The sequence below is a fragment of the Lactuca serriola genome, chromosome 5, assembly GCF_051521515.1.
Source record: "Lactuca serriola cultivar US96UC23 chromosome 5, Lser_US96UC23_V15, whole genome shotgun sequence".
NCBI classification, from domain to species: domain Eukaryota; kingdom Viridiplantae; phylum Streptophyta; class Magnoliopsida; order Asterales; family Asteraceae; genus Lactuca; species Lactuca serriola.
The window spans coordinates 191784268-191794265 of record NC_136412.1 but is presented as its reverse complement, the minus strand read 5'-3'; the positions used below and the strand labels follow the sequence as shown (position 1 = coordinate 191794265).

The window sequence follows — 9998 nt, the reverse complement described above, 5'->3', positions numbered from 1 at the left end:
GTTCAAACCGATGATATTTTGTGTTCTTGTGATTCGTTTGAAGGAATGATTCCTTATCGGAAGCCGGTGATCCAAGAAATTCACAAGTATCAAACTCCAAAAGATTTTATTCAAATTCACAAAGTTGATGTTGTAGAAAGTAGGTTTGTTCATGAAGTCAAGTCTTCAAGATGGAAAAAGATGAGAAAGAAAAAGAAGAAGAAGATCAATCGAAAAAACAAGCGGATTTACTCACAAAAATTGTCAAATGTTGTGAAGCCGAAATCCGTGAAGCAAATTTGGGTTCCAAAGCAACAATCTCCAAAGGTTGCATTGAATTTGAAGTCAAAACCCAAATGTGTTGGTGGTTCTTTTGAAGATGTTCTTGATCGTTGAAGAACACAAAGAACGAGTTGTACATCTCGCATAGTGGGTGGTATAATGTTCAAATTGGAGATTTTCTAATTCCAACAAAAGAACAAAGATCTTCTAAATATGATTCGTTCGTTAAAAAAAACTCGATTCGTCAAAAAGGTATCACAAATTCTCAAATGGATTCCAAAACATCCATGGTTTCGATTCGTAGTTTGTGTTATTCATTTTTGATCGATTTGCCTCATTGGATCTATTTCATTTCAATCCCAATTGTTGAGCCAATTATTTTTGTTCAAGATCAAAACTAAAATCAAACTTATTTTGCTTAAATTTTGAAATTTACTGTTCATATATTCATAAAGCCCAATTTGCAATCTAATATTGTAATCATAATACCTCAAGCCCATTCGTATGTTATATTGGTTGATATCATATAATTGAGGATCTGTTGATTTGTACATTTGCATTACCGAGTTGTACATTTGTTCCAAAGAATATTTCCATTCTTCATCTGTTGCTCTTTCACAGATTGTTCATTAGTCGATTATTCTTGAGTCCCGATTTTATTCCTTCATCTCTAATGATCATTTGTTATTGATTATTAATTTGAGTTTAGATATCGATTTCAGATGATGTGTATGTATTGAAATCAGATTTGTTCGTCTCTAAACTTTGAAATCTGAAATTAATTTTGAGCTTTTATAAATCTTGGACAAAATCACGATGAACAAGTGATATAGATCTATTCGTACAACGTTTAATCTGAACTATAATGTTTTCAATTTGTGTTTGTTATTTGACAAATTTGAAAAATCAAAGATGAGATGAAAAAGTCAAAATTGATGTTCTTATGAAATCAATACTGGAATCGATAGGAATGGAAGGGTATGTTGACATCCAAGAGTTGGGTATTTGGTCGAAAAACAATCGAAAGTTTACTGAATCAATTTTAGAGTAAGTTTGGATGACGAAATGTTGAACCTAAAGTGTAATCATAAATAAACTAAATTTCAATTTTAAAATAATATATTTACTTCTACTTATTAAGTTTTGTCTTTGACATTTAAAATATTATACTTAATTTAATAGATTTAAAATGTTGTTGTATGTAAACCATTATCAGTTTGAAGCTACAACTTTTGAACAGTTTGGATAAAATACTTAAACTGTTAATTTAAATATAACATTATATTGTCAACTTAAATTTAAATATCAGTTCCACTTAAAAACCAAAAAATATTTTGTAAATAGTTAAAATTGATAAATTCAAAAACTAAATTGTAATCTCAATTTAACTAAAATAGTTTCTAAAGATATTTTTGTAATCGTTAAATGTTTTAAAATACGTAGCTTAAAATAACTTACAATAAAAATAGTTAAAAATAACTCTATATAAATGATTATATTGTCACCTTTAAAATCAAAAAAATAATGTTTGATGTTTTAAATAATTATAATGATAGAAATTATATTTAATTTTATTCACGAGTAACTCGCGGGTAGAAGTCATTTAAACGATTGAGATTATATAGTTATAATAGATGTATATATTATCATATAACTCAAAATAATCAATATATTTTATCAATTTAGTATACGAGTTATTATATCAAATTTAACAACAAGATTATTGTTATATTTAAAAGATAATATATTTGTAAAGATTTCAAGGATATAGTTGTTTCTGCGCAACGTGCGGACATTCGCCTAGTATATATATATATATATATATATATATATATATATATATATATATATATATATGTGTGTGTGTGTGTGTGTGTGTGTGTGTGTGTGTCAATAGATGTAGAATACAATACTCATGACCAATCATGTAACTTGGTTGCAGGGTCATTAGGCCTGCCATTGCCTGACAGGTAGAATCCATCTTCTCGCACGGACCACTTACACATGTGATCCACACCTCCTTCACAGTATCTGTGACGTATTTTTTGATTAAAAACGACAAAGGCTGCAGTCTTGGATTTCCAATAGAAATCAGCATGAAATAGAGTACCCCCAAACAGATTTTCTTGGAACTTCACACGTTTTTCAGCTCTATATGCAAGTGTAGTTTTTCCAAGATCATCATTTTTTGATCGTACATGAACGACAATTGGATCTTTGATATCATTCACGATTCTCACGTCTTGTGATCGACGTGATGAAATATTATCTTTGGATGATGCCTTAGCGGGTGGAGATGTTCTAGATGCATAAGTTGTGATTACAAGGAAACAATATAAGAAAAAGAATATTTTCATAGTGCATCAAATAAGTACATGCAAAAATATTCCAATTATATATATATATATATATATATATATATATATATATATATATATATTCCAATGTAGTTTGTTAAACATTCCAAATGAATGATATTTTGTTAAACCATTCAAAACAAATGATATTATCGTGTTCCAACTTTTAAGAAGACAATATTATTAATTAATGCGAAACAAATAACATCAATATAGTAACTGTAATTGTTATAAAGCAGCATCAAAAATTGATATCGATTTAATCATATAATTCACATTTACCAATGACATAGATCTGGTAATTGTGTGTATTTGACTATGTTTATTGATAAATTAGATGTTCTATTCATCAATAATGCATAATAAGAAATTTGGAAAATTACATAAAACACATATTATTATTATTATTATTATTATTATTATTATTATTATTATTATTATTATTATTATTATTATTAGTAGTAGTAGTAGTAGTAGTAGTAGTAGTAGTATTGTTGTGATATGTTGGAGAGGATGGAATTGGAACTGTTGGAGGGATCCGCATGAGTACATTGTCTTGTTATCACAGTGAATAAGATAGAAATGACCGTTAGTCAACGTCCGGGAGGAATCCCGGGTCGAAGCTCCGACTATCAAGTCAGTATGAGATCTGAGAAAGATAACAGAAGATTACAGCAAATAGAGAATTTTGTCCCCTACCTAGTGAGGAAGAAGGATCCTTTTATACCTGTTTATGGGGTGTATCATCTACTGATTCTGTTGAAGATTCCCTCATGAGGTGCGACGTGGCGGACCCATATTGGTAGGTCCTTCGTCACGTCTTTTGCCTCGTGCCCTCACTGACTGGGAGGTGATCTTCTAAATGTTTACGAAGATCGTGGCTATCGTTTGATGGGCACATGGGAATCTCCAATTGGTCTCAAGTTTACTGGGGCGCAACTTCTTGGAGAGGGGGCTAAGGCGTGGTTCAGCACCTTAACCGCCATATCAGCGCACTTCGCGTTGGAGAAGGGCCGAACATGGCTTTAGACTACGTTCTGACCAGGCCAAGCCCGGTGTTATTTTGACTTCTTTCTTGACGTTCCCCTAAGGGATGCGTTAATAGTCCCTTAGACTCATAGGTGTATGCATCATTTTGATAGCGTGGCCGTTCGAGTCTATATCTCTACATGTGTATGCCCGTGATTAGTTTCGTCGTTTGATAGGCTTTAGGCATCGCCATCATTGTGTGTCAGTCCTATAGAGAGACAGTTCGTGATGCTAGTTTCGCCTTTAAAGTCCCCCTTTTCTCCAAGACTCTTCATCCTCACAACCCCATTTCAGCTTTGTTGCATCAATCCGGATATCATGTTAATTTTTTCTTCGATTTTTCATCCTTTCTCCGACAATGGACTGTTACGGTAGAGTCCCTACTGCCGAGGAGTTCCAATTTTTGCAACATCGCTTCGGTTTCTTACCTGAGCTCGACATAATAACTCCGTCAAAGTGGGTGTCAATCTACGATCGCCCTCAAGAGAAAGTGGAGATTTCGATCCCTCTATTTGAAGTAGGATTATGCTTACCACTATGGTCTTTCCGTCGACGAGTTGAGTCCGAGCACAGTTAATAAAATCTTCGGTTTTGAACTGATTTGTCGATCTCTGGGTTATGTACCAACTTTCTGGGTTTTCAGTTACTTCTTCTGTTTGACTACGGATTCTAGGGTCCGTACTTTGGCTAAAAGAAGAGGCATTTGTCAGTTGATTTCTGAACAAGACGCTCCGAGGAAAAATCGGCAACGTTAGTGGCTTTGGCTTAACCAAAACCTTGTGGGACACGGATATCGTAGGACCCAAAAATTTTCTGACCACCTCCCCAAGTTGTTTGGGAGTAATATGACTCTTGGTAAGCATCTGGGAAACATCACCATTGCTGGGTGGAACAGGGAAGACTTCTTTCTTGCAGTGGCCGATAAGATTGTTGCTTGAAGGGCTCGCGGAAAAATGGCACAAATGTTCGTCGTGAGATGCAGTAATAACCCTTCTCGTTCTCCCCCCTCTTTTTTTGAAAATAGAGTAAGGATAGGATATCTTGCTGGCTTGTGGGATTTTACTTAAGGCGTTTGTTTTATGCAGGTGCTGAGGCTGAGATTTCTTTGGATATGGCTCTACATGGTCATTATAATGGCAAGCTTTGCCATGATGAGATAGATCTTATAGAGACTCTTACTCCTCGGGTATATGAAAGACGCGTGCGAGAGCTTGCCGGACTGCCTGTGGTGGAAAGGGAAATGTGGGTTCTAGCGGGCATGCGTCACCTTCCCAGCCGACCGTTGGCGTTGTTTCCCTGGTTCTTTCGCCAATTTACATCCCTTCTGGTTTGCCTGTGGGAGAACAAACAAGAAGAGATAATTCTACTGTTCGAAGGAGGCATAGTTTGCGTGTGGTGTCATCGTCGGATGAGAAGAGATAATCCGATGATGCGGGTCTTTGTCCTCATAAAACCGTAGGACTGTATCTGTGTCCATGCTTCTTGGCGGTATCGGGGATATTCTCGGCGGTCAATTTTCTATGCCTGAGCCGAAAGAGGTAGTGGTGGTTCCTAGCTCTCCGGTAGCGTCGCCTACGCCAATCGTTGGTTCTCCCTTGGTTAATCCTAGTTTTGGCTCTATGTTTAGGGGTGCACTGAGTTCACTTGAAGATTCCTTTCAACGCGAGGATCCTTCGCTGATCAATGGAGTAGGGACTTCATCTCATTCCCTATCTTTTGATGTCACATCCCGACCGACGGCGAAAATCACAGGGGTTGCGACGTTTTAGAATTGGATCACAAGTCCACCACATATATCGAACACTTAACATATATAAATCAATATATTACAAACCTTAAAGTGTTGGAATTGAAATTACATATTCATAGTTTAAACACAAAACAGTAAATTAAAACGGTTCATTATTATTCCCAAAGGAAAGGAACTATAATTTCCTTAAAACCGATGTCATACCTCCGGCTCCTTAGTTGCCTGAGAATACACATTTTTAAAATATGTCAACAAAAATTATTGGTGACTTCCACAGGTTTTGACTCCGTGAGTTTTATAACAAGATTTTTTTATATAAAACGTGGGATGTTTAACATAATAAGTTGTAAAAAACATGGTGAAAAACATTACCGATATGCTTCGCGTGAGACCCGATACTTGAAATCTAGTACGAGTACTCGTGTTTCTTACTTACAATAAAAGTAAATTTTAACATATTTTTGGAAAGAAAAATATTTAGTGTTTGTATAGATAGACACTAACAATCGGTTTAACAATCTATAGACAATATTCATACTACATACAGCCTCATCCCAGGGTGTATTAGTATATTTATATTCGGGACTTTGTTATAATTCCATATTGTTTGAGTTTAAAGACCTTTGGTTGTAATGCTTAAAAATGTAAAACTACCAAAGTTCTAATAGGACAACGGTCGTATACATCCCTATATGAGTTTAAACAGTACGTCGACTGTAAATGACCATATATATATATGTTTAGACAGTACTCCGACTGTAAGTGAATAACAAAGTTTATATAGCACCCCTGCTGTGAGTGACCAAAATCGACATTGTTCATATCATCTTATCTGATGAGGTTGTCAACATGATCATATTAGAAATACTTGTTATAATTTACACTTATATAACTATTAAAGTATGTGTGAATTAAACAATATCATTATTTATGTATTTCTCATTTACAACAAAAATTTATATATGCATTTGAAAGTCTAAACAGCAAGATAAATCAAAAGGGCAATTCTATCCATGTTTTTAGAAAATCATAGAAAAATCATGGTAAGTCAAAATCTAGATCTGTAAACTCTCAAAGTTTAGGAAATGAGTCTATTTTGGCCATAATTTTTACCATGACCTAAAGTGGTTCATAACAAGAGTAATAATGTTCCTTTTTAATGACTGGTCCGAAAATGTTATGAAATGATAGGCATTTTTGTAAAAATCCTTATAAATTGTAAAAAAATCATATGAATGCGTGCGATCAGTCGTGGGATAGGTATAAACCTGAAATATTTCCATATTATACATTTTTTAAATACAATAAGTTTACGAAGGGCAAAACAATCCGTGAACAGCCCACAACTTTTCTGTGAAAAGCTGAAATTTAAGCTTAGATATGTTTAGTGACATAACTTGCATTTTTAGTTAGCAAAGCCTATAAATCTTTCTGTAACATCCGGATTTTCAGGTACTTTATTTTTGAGATTCAATTTTGAAGTTTATGGAGAGACTCGACGAGTCAAAGCCCTGACTCGCCGAGTTGTGTCGAGTTGCCATGTGGATTTAATGAGTGGACTGACTTGCCGAGTAGGTCTTGGGCAGAGAACGTTAGGGTGCAAAGTCACGCTTGGATGAGGCTTTACCCAGTTGTATGTGTAATGAGTTGCTTTTCCTTTATAAGGAAATGAGTGGCAATCATTTTATATAAGGAACCATTTGGAGTGTTGGACTAGAGAGAGAAATTGTGTACAAACCCATTTGTATATCCTTTATAGATATAATATGAGCTTAAAATGATTTATTTACTCCATGTGTTTTTGATTTTGTATGATGATTCCCTAGATCTTTTCTTGTTCCGCACATGTCATCATAATTAAAACCACTACAATTAGTATCAGAGCGGGTGTTCTTGATTGGATCAAAAATTGATCCTTGATGGCTATCTTGATTTGGTGATTCTTCATGTTGTTATTGATCTTCATGATTTAGAGAGTTTTTGGGTTCTAGAAATTGAATTCATATTTGATTCTATTCAAAATTTGATTTTTCTTCACTAGAATTCAAGTGATTTTTACTTTCTCACTCTAGAAAACCCATTAAAAATCACTTTCTCTCTCTAGAAATTTTCAAGTTCTTGTTATCATGATGCATTTGGAGTATGATTCTTCGGTTGTGATTGTTAAAGATTTGAAATACAAAGTCAACGAATATCAATTCTATGGATTGGTGTTAAGTGGGTTGATTTCGCAAGAAACTTTGATTTCTTATGGAGGTTTGAAGGATGATCATGGAAGATTGATATTTGAACCGCGTTTTAAGATTGAATGTTTGTATGATCTTTTCATTATGAAGTTATTTGCAAGCGATAACCGAAAAGAAGCGGAACAAAGATATTTGTTTAATAAAAGCTACATTTCTCTTATTGAAAACCCAAGTGATCTTCATGCTCTTAAGTTTGTTGAAGCTGTTCTTAATGATGATCATCATGTTCTTGATTTTCAAGAAAAAGGATTTCAAGTTGATTCTTATGATGAAAAAGTTTTTTGGTCGATTGGAGTTCAAACCGATGATATTTTGTGTTCTTGTGATTCGTTTGAAGGAATGATTCCTTATCGGAAGCCGGTGATCCAAGAAATTCACAAGTATCAAACTCCAAAAGATTTTATTCAAATTCACAAAGTTGATGTTGTAGAAAGTAGGTTTGTTCATGAAGTCAAGTCTTCAAGATGGAAAAAGATGAGAAAGAAAAAGAAGAAGAAGATCAATCGAAAAAACAAGCGGATTTACTCACAAAAATTGTCAAATGTTGTGAAGCCGAAATCCTTGAAGCAAATTTGGGTTCCAAAGCAACAATCTCCAAAGGTTGCATTGAATTTGAAGTCAAAACCCAAATGTGTTGGTGGTTCTTTTGAAGATGTTCTTGATCGTTGAAGAACACAAAGAACGAGTTGTACATCTCGCATAGTGGGTGGTATAATGTTCAAATTGGAGATTTTCTAATTCCAACAAAAGAACAAAGATCTTCTAAATTTGATTCGTTCGTTAAAAAAAACTCGATTCGTCAAAAATGTATCACAAATTCTCAAATGGATTCCAAAACATCCATGGTTTCGATTCGTAGTTTGTGTTATTCATTTTTGATCGATTTGCCTCATTGGATCTATTTCATTTCAATCCCAATTGTTGATCCAATTATTTTTGTTCAAGATCAAAACTAAAATCAAACTTATTTTGCTTAAATTTTGAAATTTACTGTTCATATATTCATAAAGCCCAATTTGCAATCTAATATTGTAATCATAATACCTCAAGCCCATTCGTATGTTATATTGGTTGATATCATATAATTGAGGATCTGTTGATTTGTACATTTGCATTACCGAGTTGTACATTTGTTCCAAAGTATATTTCCATTCTTCATCTGTTGCTCTTTCACAGATTGTTCATTAGTCGATTATTCTTGAGTCTCGATTTTATTCCTTCATCTCTAATAATCATTTGTTATTGATTATTAATTTGAGTTTAGATATCGATTTCAGATGATGTGTATGTATTGAAAGCAGATTTGTTCGTCTCTAAACTTTGAAATCTGAAATTAATTTTGAGCTTTTATAAATCTTGGACAAAATCACGATGAACAAGTGATATAGATCTGTTCGTACAACGTTTAATCTAAACTATAATGTATTCAATTTGTGTTTGTTGTTTGACAAATTTGAAAAATCAAAGATGAGATGAAAAAGTCAAAATTGATGTTCTTATGAAATCAATACTGGAATCGATAGGAATGGAAGGGTATGTTGACATCCAAGAGTTGGGTATTTGGTCGAAAAACAATCGAAAGTTTACTGAATCGATTTTAGAATAAGTATGGATGACGAAATGTTGAACATAAAGTGTAATCATAAATAAACTAAATTTCAATTTTAAAATAATATATTTACTTCTACTTATTAAGTTTTGTCTTTGACATTTAAAATATTATACTTAATTTAATAGATTTAAAATGTTGTTGTATGTAAACCATTATCAGTTTGAAGCTACAACTTTTGAACAGTTTGGATAAAATACTTAAACTGTTAATTTAAATATAACATTACGTTGTCAACTTAAATTTAAATATCAGTTCCACTTAAAAACCAAAAAATATTTTGTAAATAGTTAAAAATGATAAATTCAAAAATTAAATTGTAATCTCAATTTAACTAAAATAGTTTCTAAAGATATTTTTGTAATCATTAAATGTTTTAAAATACGTAGCTTAAAATAACTTACAATAAAAATAGTTAAAAATAACTCTATATAAATGATTATATTGTCACCTTTAAAATCAAAAAAATAATGTTTGATGTTTTAAATAATTATAATGATAGAAATTATATTTAATTTTATTCATGAGTAACTCGCGGGTAGAAGTCATTCAAACGATTGAGATTATATAGTTATAATAGATGTATATATTATCATATAACTCTAAATAATCAATATATTTTATCAATTTAGTATACGAGTTATTATATCAAATTTAACAACAAGATTATTGTTATATTTAAAAGATAATATATTTGTAAAGATTTCAAGGATATAGTTGTTTCTACGCAACGTGCGGACATTCGT

At 32.7% G+C, this 9998-nt stretch overlaps 1 protein-coding gene across 1 annotated transcript; it reads right to left on the bottom strand.

Annotated features, from left to right (window-relative positions):
- Positions 1-2174: 2174 nt before the first annotated feature.
- LOC145050054 (S-protein homolog 5-like) lies at positions 2175-2618 on the bottom strand. The gene has a single exon (XM_078998372.1). It carries the CDS (start codon positions 2616-2618, stop codon positions 2175-2177), a length of 444 nt encoding a protein of 147 aa, XP_078854498.1.
- Positions 2619-9998: the final 7380 nt, after the last annotated feature.